General features: G+C 41.5%; 1 protein-coding gene across 1 annotated transcript in view; it reads left to right on the top strand.

Moving 5' to 3' along the window:
• SDC2 (syndecan 2) overlaps nucleotides 1-9,997 on the top strand; it is a 112,508-nt gene extending 102,511 nt beyond the window's left edge. Inside the window, exons 3-5 of the mRNA XM_007164947.3 lie at nucleotides 3,202-3,338; nucleotides 7,447-7,582; nucleotides 8,733-9,997. Of these exons, the coding sequence (XP_007165009.1) occupies nucleotides 3,202-3,338; nucleotides 7,447-7,582; nucleotides 8,733-8,896 (437 nt within the window). The 3' untranslated portion in view covers nucleotides 8,897-9,997. The remainder of the gene's footprint in view (nucleotides 1-3,201; nucleotides 3,339-7,446; nucleotides 7,583-8,732) is intronic.
• Nucleotides 9,998-13,717: the final 3,720 nt, after the last annotated feature.

The following is a 13,717-nucleotide window of genomic DNA, read 5'->3' as shown; positions in this document are numbered from 1 at the left end:
TTGTGAACCAAGGGAGTCTTGAAAGCCCTTAATTGAAAATTTTTCATTTCTCATTGAATTTTTTCTGTAAGAAGCAAATCAATCATATTATGTATAAAACTTTGATGGAAAATCGGGGAGACTGATATGAAAGAGCAGTGTATTTGGAGCCATCATTATTAATGACTTACATTTATGTAACATTTTATGTATACAGAATGCTTTCAAATATACATATTATGTTTGCACCTCTGAGACTTAGTTGTTGTTATCCCCATTTTACAGGTGAAGAAACTGACTCAAGCGTTATTTGCCCAAGGTCACAGAGATAATAAATGCCAGAATCAGTACTAAGTTTGTTTAATGCCAAATCCAATATTTATTCCAATAGACCCTCACCATTTCTTCTCTGTATAATGAGTGTACGTGCCAGAGGCAGTCGATATATTAAAATATTTTTTAAATGAGCCTTATTCATAGCTTTGCACTACTCCCGGTATCTTACCTCTTGCTTTTTGAACCGCTTGTTATTGTAACATGCTTCTGTGAGGAATTTGGGGCTATTCATCATTTGTTCCTGTCCGAGGAAGCAGGTTAGTTTGAGTTACAGACTTGGAGTTTTTTTTCAGTTGTTACAAATTTGACGAATGGTCAGCTTAAAAAGAATGTTATAGTCTGAAGTCCAGGAGGCTGATTCCTCCAGCTCTGTGTTTCTTTCTCAAGATTGCCTAGGGGCAGGACAGGAATAAAGATGCAGACGTAGGGGATGGACTTGAGGACACAGGGAGGGGGAAGGGGAAGCTGGGATGAAGTGAGAGAGTGGCATGGACATATATACACTACCAAATGTAAAATAGATAGCTAGTGGGAAGCAGCCGCATAGCACAGGGAGATCAGCTCGGTGCTTTGTGACCACCTAGAGGGGTGGGATAGGGAGGGTGGGAGGGAGACGCAGGAGGGAGGGGATATGGGGATATATGTATATGTATAGCTGATTCACCTTGTTATACAGCAGAAACTAACACACCATTGTAAAGCAATTATACTCCAATAAAGATGTTAAAAAAAAAAGAATGTTATATTTGAATGTGAGAAATACTCAGATTCTTCTGATAAAAAAGCAAAACAAACAAACAAAAAAACATAGTGCCCAGCTGGCAGTCAGTGGTCAGTCCTTACTGCAGAAATACTGGGTCAGAGTCTGGAGGTGTTGGGACTCTGTTAGGCACTTGGCGAACAATCCCTTGGCCATATGGAGCTTCAGTCTTGTAGGGGAAACTTCAGTCAATCATTACACAAACAAATGCATCATTACAAACTTTTGATATATGCAACCTTAGGGTAAGAAAGGTGGTGTTAAAAAACCATTTAACGAAGACTCTAATCTAATATGGAAGGGAGGCCTTCTCCAAGGAATGACATTTGTGCTGAGGTCTGGAGGTGAGAGAGGAATTAACTAAGCAAAGGCTTCTGGCTGAAGATCGGGGACCACAGCTGGAGCACAGGGGACAGCAGGGAAAATGATGCTGTAGGAAGCTGGAAAGGTAGGCCAGGGCTGGACCACACAAGGCTAGGTTGAGGCATTTTATATTCATCTTGAAATCTGTGGAATGCCATTGTAATAGCTTTAAACAGGAGGATGGTGGGGTCACAGCCAGTTTGTGGACAGAGGACTGAAAGGGAGCTGTTAGGAAGAAGGTAGGTACAGTGATTGATAGGAAGATTACAGTGGTTTGGATGAGGGCGGTGGCCCTGGAACGATAGAAAGGTGTAAGAGTGGAGACATGATAAAAAGGTAAAATCCACGGAACTGGGTGATGGATTCAATGTGGTGATAAGGAAGAGGGGAGGGGGCCAGAGCTGTGATTTATAGGAATGGAGGGTTCCATTCACTGCAAGATAATATGGGGAGAAGACCAGGTTTGTAGAGGGGAGAGGCAAGGAGATCATGAGTTCTATTTTTTTTTTTAACTTTATTGAAGTATAGTTGATTTACAATGTGGTGTTAATTTCTGCTGTACAGCAAAGTGATTCAGTATATAATTAGATATACACACACACACATACATGCTTTTTCAATATTCTTTTCCATTATAGTTTATCACAAGATATTGAATATAGTTCTGTGTGCTATACAGTAGGACCTTGTTGTTTATCCATTCTCTATATAATAGTTTGCATCTGCTAATCCCAAACTCCCAATCCTTCCCTCCCCATCCCCCCCGTCCCTTGGCAACCACAAGTCTGTTCCGTGAGTTGTATTTTGAACATGATAGAGATGTATATAGCACCTTTGAGTCATTCAAGTGAAAATGCCAAGTAGGCCAGTGGATATGTAGGTCTACATTTCAGAGGAGTGGTAGAAGCTAATGATGTCAACTTAGGTTTCATTTGTCTTTAGATGGTGATTGAAGCCATGGAGAAAGTGTGGAGTAAGAAGCAGCCTAGGGCTCAACCTTAAGGAGCTCTTCATATTTTGTGTCCAGGTAGAAGAGAGTGAGCCTGCAAAGGAGACTTAGAAATAGCCAGAGAGGTGAGGGGAGAAAGCCAGGAAGTCAAAGCCATAGAAACCCAAAGGTAGTATATCAAGAAGGAGGTGAGAGTTGACAAGCGTCCAATGGCGCTAGGAGGTTCAATTAGATGAGGACTCTGGAAAATGCCACTGGATATGGAACGTGGAGGGGAATGGTGACCTTAACAAAACAGTACCAGTAGTGTGGCGACAGGGAATACCTGACTAGGGGGAGTAGAGCACAGAGCGGAGTAGATGGTGAGGGAAGAGGCCGGTGAGTCTGCACACCACCATTAGAAACATCTGGTGGTAAAAAGGGGAGAGAGGGCAGCAGCTCACACAGATAAAGGATCAGTGTTCCATTTTTGTTGTTGTTATGTTTTAAAATGGAAAATGTAGCACCTTTCAGCATAGAAGGGAAGAAATCTCTTGAGTGGGACAGACTGAACATGGAAGTTAAAAGAGGGGCTTCTTGAGAGCATTCAGGATAATAATAATATAGAAAAAAATGCTGGGCTCTCCACAGATCCACCTTGAAATCACTCTTCATTGCTATGAAGACTGCAGGAAGGTTTGTGCTAAGTTCTTGAGGAGCAGGTATTTTGAAAGAACATGGCTCTGTCATCGTCAGCCGTAGACAATGTTGTCTGATACTGTAGAAATCTGTGTCCTGATTCGTGTGCTTAGGTCATCTTTGCTTATTTTGCCAGGAGCTGATGAGGACGGAGAGAGTCCAGAGCTGACCACGTCTCGACCCCTTCCAAAGCTTCCGTTCACTAGCGCTGCTCCGAGAGTGGAAACCACGACTCTGAACAAGATACAGAATAAGATCCCCGCTCAGACAAAGGTGTGTTTTGTTTTCCATTGCGTTCTCAGGTTATTGTAAATGTGCCTTTTTAAAAAATTGTACAGACTGTGCCTTTTAAGCGGTGCCCTTTAAAACTGTGTAAGGACAAATGGTCTTTTCATTGTATCGTAAATGGCTCCTCCTTACTCTTTATGATCATTTTGACATTTACCCACCTACTTGCTTTTTTGTTGTTGCTGTTAGATAGACTTTGTTTTTCAGAGCAGGTTTAGGTTCACAGGAAATTGAGCGGGAAGTACGGAGAGTTCCCACAGACTCCCACACAGGCAAAGCCTCCTCCCATCAACATCCTGTGCCAGAGGGGTTCGCTTCTTACAACTGATGCACCTACACTGGCAGGTCATAGTCTCCCAGAGTCCAGAGTTTTACCTTAGGGTTCCCTCACGGTGATGTACATCCTGTCAGTTCTGACAAATGTATAATGGGCACGTACCCACCATTATTGTAGCCTACAGAATAGTTTCACTGTCCTACAATGCTCTATACCCTACATATTCATCCCTCCTGCCCCAGCCCCTAGAAACCACTCACCTTTTTACTGCCTTCATAGTTATGCCTTTCCAAAATGTTGCATAGTTAGAATCATGCAGTATGTAGCCTTTTCAGATGGGCTTCTCTCACTTAGTAACATGCATTTACGGTTCTTCCACGTCTGTTCGTGGCTTGGTAGCTAATTCCACCTAGTGCTTTTATCACCCAGGCGTAGCTTATAAACAAATCTTTTTTACAGGGTACTCCTTCTTAAGGAACTCATAGCCCAGTTAAGAAGCAAAACCTTTTCAGTTTATTGGCTTATGCTAAGAAAATTTGTTTTTATTTCGTAAAGAATTTGTTGTGAGTTAAAACCATTGTGAACTTTTACATCTGCTGAAACAGGTTATGGACTAAGGAGATTCTAGGTACTAGTCTCAATAAGTGTTTTCCCAGAGTTTTTTCAGGCCCACCTTCAGTGGTATGTAAATTCTGACCTCTTCCAATGATAACGATGAATGCGGGTACATCCCTATATTCATTTTGAGAGCTGACTTACTAAGAAATAAGGTCTTTGGCCTTAGAACAGAGCAAAGCTATTAGTTAATGGAAACTATGAGACCGGTGATTTTGGCCTTATTAGCATGCTGCTGCAACTAGCTGACTACCCACTACTAGGTAAGCTATTTAAGTTGGAAAATGCATATCAAAGTCTGAAGAAGGCCTAGGTTTCAAATCCTAGATCTGGTCAAGTTTCTTAGCTTCTCTGAGCCCATTCCTGATGGGGTTCTTGAGAAGATTAAATGTGAGGGCATGCAGCGTGGCACCTGAGAGCCAGTAAGCATTTTGTAAGCCTTCATTGAATTTGGTTAGAGCAGGAGAGACCGAGGCAGTTCACCAAGTGAGCGTGTGAAGCGACAGCAGCAGGAGACTTTGCAGACGGCCTGGGGGTAGCATGCTGCTTCTGAGAACTTGGAAACACAAGTGCCCCCTTTTGGAGCTCACCCGTCTGCTGGTTAGAAATGAGGTGCTGCTAAGCTTTAGCAGCAGACAGGCTGTGGAAGGCTGTGTCACGAAGGTAGGGACAGGCCTTCTCCCGAGTAAGGAGAGCCCCTCTGCAGGCCGGAACGCACGCAGGCTTCCCGCCCATTGATTCTCCTCCCCTTCCCAGAGTGCAGTTGCTCTTCCCCTCGCCCGCTGTCCTCCCAGTGCGTGTGCACGGGGTGGTGAGGGACAGGGCTGGATGGGTTTCTGCAGATGCGGGGCAGCCGGGAAAGCCCTCTCCGGACTGGAGTGCTGTTTGTCGGATGGAGAAGGGTTCGTTACCGTTGGCAGTAGACTGACTTCACGGGCCAGGCAACAGGAAAGGAAGGAGACGTTCTGAGCACCGAGGCAGACACAGCTGGCTCCGTGCACGGTAGCTGCTCCAGAAGTGGATTCAGTTCAGTGAGTGACAGGAAGAAGGGAGAAGAGGAGCGATGAAAAGTAACAGGTGCAGCTGAGGGTAGGTCATCCAGTGTGGCTGCTGAAAGATGCATCTGGCTTTGTTTATTTGACCACTTGTCGTAACGGAATCCCTTGAAGTCAAGGAACCGTTAGGAGCCATTAGGACTCACGAGCGTGAGACAAGAAATTCAGTTTTGGCTTTTCATGGTGGAGTTTATCCTAAGCCAAACCTAGTTTGACGTAGAGCTCTCTGGTCAGTGGACAACAATGAATTGAAAATTGGTTTAAGTTTTTAAGAATTGGTTTTAAGGAAGTAATTGTGTCAGATTAAAATAAAGAAGATAGATGTTTGACAGAGGAGCTCAGAAATTAAGGACCCCCAAATCTTTTAATGTATTGCTGGTATCATTTGTGTTCGATGTAGTAATAATAAAAATTCATCCATTTGTGGGAGATTTACTGAGTGCTACTCATTGTGTCAAACACTTTTCAAGGTACTTATCATGATAATACTGATAATGAATAATATTAATACTGGTGATTAAATTTTCTATTTTGTCGTTACATGGCATAGCTAAATTAAACATTGCCTCTAGGATACCACTAAAGTAGACTTTGCTTTTGAATGGGCGTCACTGTGGCATTAATGTCACTGTTATAGATATTCTGTCTAGTTTGTTATAAATTTATGTGACAGAATAAAAAGAACACGGTTGTTTGTTCAAGCAGAGCATTGCTCGTCATCTTTTACTTCCATCACATTTCCATGGCATCCAAACAAGCAGACATGGATGTGACGGATCTTTAATTGGCTTAATTTAATTATCTCTGCTGGCTTTTCGTCCTTTCACTTTGTACATCTATACAGGAGTTAAGGTGTTTCAGGTTAGTTCTATACTATTGAAAGAATTCTTATTAGTCGAACTCTTACTTTCATACAATAAGACTTTTAAATTTAAAGAGTGACTGTTCCATCCAGAGCACCTGGAAGTTTGTACACTGGTGGACCATTCCTGTGAGTACGTGGTGGCCCCAGTTCTGTGGAGACCTCCTGTTCCCACACCCGCAGACCCCCTGAAACGCAAGCTCCTTCCTGGCTGCTAGATCAGAAGCCGAGTCAGAGGGAATGTCAACGCTCTCAAATGATTTTAGGGACTGAAAACACCTGAGGGGACTCATGTGATCTGTCATAATAATGGGACAGAGATGATACGGATGAGTTAAATTCAGTCTCTAATGTCACAATAGCTACTTATTCTCACCTCATTCGTCACCAGAACTTGCTTTCCTCTTTCCCTAGTCACAAACCTGAGTATTAACCTATTTTTCTCTTCCCTTTCCTAACCCTTCCCTGACTGCTAATGCGTAGTGAAAAGGCTCCTAGATTAGAACCCAGATAATTCATTCTCTCATCTGTCAAGTTGTCTGTCCTTCTACCAGGTATCCAAATAGCGATGGGCTTTCTATGAGAAGGGTGTACTTTAGACTTGCAGAATACCCAGGAACCTGAGCGTGCCATTCATTGGACAGATATAGAAATTGAAGTCCAGAAAAGTGGTATGACTTGATCAGGACCACACAGGAGCTACTTGCAGAACCCAGGCCCCCTGAAGTTCTTTGTAATCCAGGGTCTGGTGAAGGCGTTGTAAGAGTGAATAAATAGAGGGGAGCATTACAGATGAAGCCTGGGGGCTGCTCCCCACAGAGTGGTAGCAGGCAGAGCCCTGGGAGAACACTTGGAGAGAATGCCAACAAGGAAGCTGTCATCACAGTGCCCTGTGTAGCAAAAAGATGATAAAGGAGTGAGGAGAACTGGGGCAGTGCTATTGGGTTGGAGCAGCCAGAGGGGGATGGTGGCCTAAAGTCAGAAGGGTGGTGAGATCTTACAAAATGTCAACTAAAACAACCTACCCTTGTCATTAGGATTATTATGAACTCACTAACTATCCATTTTGCCTATACATGTGATGGGTGTTATATAAAACCATGAACAACGTGGGTCCACCATAGGACTCACCCACTGGTATGCACATCACACAAAGCGATTATTGCAGGTCTTTCCTAAACTCAGTGTTTGAAAAGAACGAACTTGGGAATGTGTTTATCTACTATTTCTTCTTTCCAGCACATTAAAAGAAAATCTTCATAATCTTTTTTTTTTTTTCCCCAGTCACCTGAAGAAATTGATAAGGAAAAAGTTCACCTCTCTGACTCAGAAAGGAAAATGGACCCAGCTGAAGAGGCTACAAATGTGTATACTGAGAAGCACTCAGACAATCTGTTTAAACGAACAGAAGTCCTGGCAGGTGAGTAGCCCAGTGGGGCTCAGGTGGCAGGTCCTTAAATAGGCCTGTGTTTGCCTAAGTGATATTCAGAGGTATTGGCAAAGCTTGCTGGATGTTACCTTAGTACTGAAGACCATGTTGAGCACCTGTCTCATTCCAGAGTGAGAGGCAAGAGTTAGGCAAATATTGTCTTTATTTTCTGTCAGCTCCCTCAGCCTACCCCTTGGCCAGCCTTTTGGGCGGGGTGGGGAGAGGCAAGAAGAAGAAAGTTAAGGCCTGAGTTGGTCCAGAACAATGGGGCGTCGGGGGGGGGGCGGGGGGTGGCAGAATATGAAAATCAATCAGTCTTGATCCAAGTCATTCATCCTGATTTCAAAACAAATTTAAGAGAAGGAAAGGTTCTTTATGGGGAGGGCCATTGATATAGTGCCCAAGGTATTAAAGGATGTTGTCTCTAATCGTAACTTACTGATGAAAGTATTAACATATGATTTTAAAGGGGAAGATTTGCAAGATTTTAGAACACTTAATCATTTTTTAAAAAGTTTATTTTATTGAAGTATATTTGATTTACAATGTTGTGTTAGTTTCTGATGTACAGCAAGGTCATTCAGTTATACATATATATAATAGTTGGCACCTGCTAATCCCAAACTCCCACTCCATCCCTCCCCCACTCCCCACCCCCCTTGGCAACCACAAATCTGTTCTCTATGTCTGTACAACACTTGATCCCTGAAAGAGGATAGTCCCAAATCCAAGACTAGAAAGGAAATTTGCATGCTTTTTTCATATTTATTTTCCTTTACAGAATTTAAGTCGATTATATCATGTTTTGTGTTTTCATTGAAAAAAGCAGTTAGAAGATTAGAGTACAAAATGTGAATACCGAAAAGACTCAAGAGTTTTAAAGTATGGACTTAGTTGAGGTCACAGCCAGATTTTTCTTATTGAGGCTTTTGGGGGATATTATTAATATCAATCAAAGAAAGTATTATATCTCCTGAGGAATGTCAGATTTGCATCATTACCTGGTTGCTTCATTGAATCCAGTTTGGAGGTTTTTAAATTAAGCTTTTTATGAAAGTGTAGATAGATTGGGCTTGACAGAGCTAATTTCTGCCACCCTTGAAACTCTTCTAAGAGTAATCTTCCTTCTGGTGTGTTTCAGCTGTCATTGCTGGCGGAGTGATCGGCTTTCTCTTTGCAATTTTCCTTATCCTGCTGTTGGTGTATCGCATGAGAAAGAAGGATGAAGGAAGTTATGACCTTGGAGAACGCAAGCCATCCAGTACTGCTTATCAGAAGGCACCTACTAAGGAGTTTTATGCGTGAAAACTCCCATTTAGTGTCTCTATTTATGAGATCACTGAACTTTTAAAAATAAAGCTTTGGCATAGAATAATGAAGATCTTTGTTTTTTTGTTTTTTTTCATTAAAGAGCCATTCTGGCACTTTAATGATAAAATCCCATTGTATTTAAAACTTTTCATGTATTTCTTTAGAACAACATAAAATTCAAATTTAACATCTGCAGTGTTCTGTGAATAGCAGTGGCAAAATATTATGTTATAAAAACCCTCAATGTTCATGGAATCGGTTTAAACTTTTATGTGCAAATATGAAAAGATTGTTTTTATCCTACGGTTTGAAGATGAAAGCTGTTTCGTTTGAGTCTGCATGTCTCAGATTGACCTTACCAAGTTCGTCTTACTTCGTTAATTTATCTGTTGTTCCCCCTCTCCTCTGCTCGCCCCTCTTGTCCCCTTGAAAACAAAACAAAACTCTATGCCTTTTGTAGCTGTTATGGTGCAGTTTGTCTTTGGATATTTCAGATAATGGTTATTTAGTGTATATGTGATTTTCAAATATATAAACTTTAACCTCCACTTTGTATAAATTTTTAAGTGTCAGACTATCCGTTTTACACTTGCTTTGTTTTTCATTACCTGTAGCTTCAGGCAGATTTGCAACAGCAAATTAATGTGTAAAATTGGATTATCACCACAAAACTGTTTAGTCATGTCTATCAATCAGATCTTCTTTTGGGAGGATTTGAGTTACTGACAAGCCTCAGCAAACCCAAAGATGATAACAGTATTTTGAGAAGTTGCTGCAGATTCCTTTGGCCACTGTATTTGTTAATTTCTTGCAATTTGAAGGTACGAGTAGGGACTTAAGGAAAAAAATCAGTTTTTGTTCTTAAAAATGCATTTAAGTTGTAAACATCTTTTTAAGCCTTTGAAGTGCCTATGATTCTATGTAACTCGTCGCAGACTGGTGTTAATGAGTATATATAACAGTTAAAAAAAAAAGTTGGTATTTTATAAGCACAGACGATTCTAATGGTAACTTTTGTAGTCTTACGAATAGACGTAAATTGTAATTTGGGAACATAAAAACTACTGAATAAATCATGTGGCCTAATATTGAAAATGTCACTGTTATAAATTTTGTACATTTTCGATCAAATGTACACCTCCCCTTTGCTAACGACCGTCTGCTCTCAAGGATGTTGTGAGTTTGATTTCTGAGTGTTCCACAGTGTCTGTAAATCAGAAACCAAAGAGCTCATTGATAAGGCTGTTTATTACCAGATTCACTTCTGAATTGGCCAGAGGAAATCTGAATGTATCATCCTGTGTCTGTTTGAATGTAGATATCGAAAGGCCTCCAGAGAGGGAATTGTGACTTTTGCAACCTTTATGGAGATAGCTGATGGCAATATTGAGAGGAATGCCTGCTCTTGCAAATAACTTTTAGGACTATAAATTCCCAAGGACTAAAGGGGGCTTTCCTGACATCGGTATCTATGGTTTAGTCCTGTAGATTGTTTTACCTTCGAAACTGTGCTCCAAATCTCTCCTGAAGCTTAACCGAAGAGGTCATAGATGGAATACCATAGTTCACACTGTAGGGAAGAAGAGTCGGGCAGGGAGGCTCTGTGCATTAAAAGGAGGGCCTCACTGCTTAGGAATGCAATTGCCGGAAAGCAGCGATGCCTGAGGAATAGCTGGAAATATGAGAGTACCCTGTCTGGGGACTGCCTTCTAACTGAACATTTCCTTTTTCTATTTTACCACCAATTTTGTTTTAAACTGTGAGCGGCCAAAGTAGGAAGACAGCAAAAACAGCAACCTTTCCAACATGTAATTTACCTTTAATGAAGTATGAATCCTTCATTTAGAGAACATTCCCCGGAATTGCCACAGAACTCATTTTAAAAAAAAACTTTTAATGCAGCACTTGGAACAGTGTTTACGTCAATTCTTAATGGCCTTAGTTCTCAAATTCCTGTCCAGTCACTTGCACAATCAGTCCACTTTGGAGTGATTAAAAGGAAGTGATAGCACCTTCTTAAAGCTGCACAATGTCCCTCGGTTACGGAGGTTAAGAATGTAGTGGGTATACCTCTAACTGTGCAAAGCATAGCGAAATTCAGTTCGTAGAATAACAACTGCTTGGAATATCCATGCCAGGAAAAGGAGATTTCTGGCAAATATTTTGTCACTGCTGTAAAGCAAAATATTTGTTAAAGTGCCAAAATAAAGTCTGTCATGCTGAAAGTAAAAAATCACTGTATAGACTGACATCCAGTTTTCTTCAACTGTACATTTTCTGCTTAGTTATTTTATTTTTAAGAGGCAGTAAATAGTACTATAAGAAGTGTTAGTAATGATTACCAAGTTCAGGAAAATTTTGGTAAAATATAAATATTAAAGCCAATGCGAAAATTTCCTGTTTCCTTAACCACATCTAAATGATTTCCTGCATGTGAATATGGCTTTGTTTGAGAGACTTGCAATATTCAAACTATCCCATTTTCAGCATGTGGGGGAAATGGTATGAGCTCATTTTTTAAAAGTTTCACCTGCAAGTGCCTAGTACCTGAACTTCAGGATTAGGACATGGTTAATAACATTGAATTTCGTTTGGAAAAGATTGCAGAAATTGCCATCTATTAACATTAAAAGTTGATAGTTTGAGATCAAATGTTTACTGAATTGATATTTGCTCTTTTTTTTGGCAAGTTAAACAAAATGCACTTGCTTACTGAGGATACAGCCTGTTTGTCTAGGGTCTAAGAGACTAAGCTAAATAAGTAGAACATAATTAATTTCTGGCTGCCCTAAAGAACCAAAGGGTGCTAGTTCCTGAAAGAACAGATGCAGTAATAACTTTGTAGTGTTTAAGAGTTTATCTCTTCAATATCTCAGACATTTTGAAATCTTAAGGAAAAATTTTAAGTGAGGAGCAAAAAATATAAAACCTAAAAATATTGCAGGGTTAATTTTATAATCAGGATCTTTACAGCTCTATTATAATTATATAATGGAATGCTAGGAAAAAATGTTTTAAAATATCTTTGGTTTAAAAAGGCAATGACGTTAAACAAAACAATCTCTAACTTGAGTTTTTACGTTCTGAGCCTCTGGCAGACAACAGTGAGACCCTAAGAGGTTTCCAAATAAAGGGGATCAAGCCAGCTGATAAATGGAGCTGTCTGAATTAAGAAATCACTAAGGTTTTTTTCCATGCCGGTATTTTATGACCAGGATGAAATTGGAGGTTTGGTCATTTCTGGGGAATTAGATTTAGCTGGCATAGCGAACTTTAAAAAAGATAGAACAACTGTCTGCCAAGTAGCATTGGTAAAATAGTATCAAAATGAATTTTGTTCCACTCTGTCTCCTAACTCTGGGCGGCTTCACTCTCATGATTTTATGGTTCCAAGATTTCATTCCTTTTTGTTTATCTGCTGCATGTGGTCTTTAGCAGAGCTTTTTCTGACTAAGGAATCATGGTGACTTTGGGAAACTTGGTTTCCTGTGAATTGGGAAAGGTGTAACACAAGCAACTGTCCTAACCGGTGAATAGCAGAGTGAAGCTTTAGGCCTTGATGCTTCAGATGTGCTGAGTGCAAGACCCATTCATTCCAGTTGCCTTGGCAAACTAGCACATAAGCCACAAATGCTAGGTGCAAGGCACTGGAGGTTTAATCAACAGATACTTGCCTAGTGACTTGCACTGGGCTCTCTTCCAGAAGCTAGGTAAACAGAGACCCTGCTCTCGTGGGGTTTGGAGAGGGGTGCAGAGGGGAAACAAAATTAATGAATAAAACCAGCAAGTAGAAATGATCACTTGGTGGTATTTCCACGATGGCCCTGAAGCAGGCTGATGTAAGGGACTGAGGGACTCTTTCAGCCCAGATGGGCTAGGTATGCTGCGGTCACCATCTCAAAGCCTCAGCAACTTAAAACAGGGAAGATTGATTTCTTGCTCATGCCACGTGTCCGTAGGTTGGCAGAGAGTTCTGCCCTGAACGATCGTCATCCTAAGTCTGGGTCTCAGGCCAGTGGAGGAGCCATTATCTGGTACGCTGCCAGTCTGTGGCTGAAGAAAAATCGTGGTGAAACACACAGTGGCTCATAGGCGTCCACCCAGTGGTGACGTATATCACTTCCACCCACATTTCATTGGCCAAAGCAAGTCACGTGGCTACAACTAACTGCCCAGGCGCAGAGAAGTGCAGTCCTACTTTGTGCCCCTATGGAGAGAGATGGGACGTTTGCGAACAGCTGTGATTATTACCGCCTGGTCAGGAAAGTTCTCTGAGAGGGTAGGGACTGAATGATGTGGAGCCAGCTGTGCTAACATCAGGACAAGCGTTCCAGGCTGTGGACAGCCTTCAGGAGGGAAGGGGCTTGGCATGTTGCAGGCACAGGGAGAAGGGGAGTGGCTGCCGGGCAAGTGAATAGGTGTGGAAGAGCTGGGGTAAGAGGGCTGAGAAGTGTAACTGCCTCCTAATTAGTCTTCCTTCTTCCACTTTTTGGCCCTTACATTTTATTTCCCACAAAGAAGCTAAGCTGATCTCTTTATGATAAAAATTATTTATGTCATTCCCTTCAGTGGCTCCTAAAGCACTTAGAATAAAGTCCTGACTCCTTACACTTGCCCCCCAGGCCTTCAGGAACTGACCCCTGGACAATGCGTTGTAAGGAGACGGGGTGGGGAGTGGAGTACCATGGCCAGTTAGGATGTCATTATTGTTCCCTGTCAGAGAAATGATGGTGGCTTGGCCTAAGGTGGTAATAGTGAAGGCACAGAAGACTGGAGAGGTACTGTTTGGGAGATGGAATCAGTGGGTCTTGCTAA

This window comes from Balaenoptera acutorostrata, chromosome 17, assembly GCF_949987535.1.
Source record: "Balaenoptera acutorostrata chromosome 17, mBalAcu1.1, whole genome shotgun sequence".
Lineage (NCBI taxonomy): Eukaryota > Metazoa > Chordata > Mammalia > Artiodactyla > Balaenopteridae > Balaenoptera > Balaenoptera acutorostrata.
This window is presented reverse-complemented; position numbering and strand designations above follow the sequence as displayed.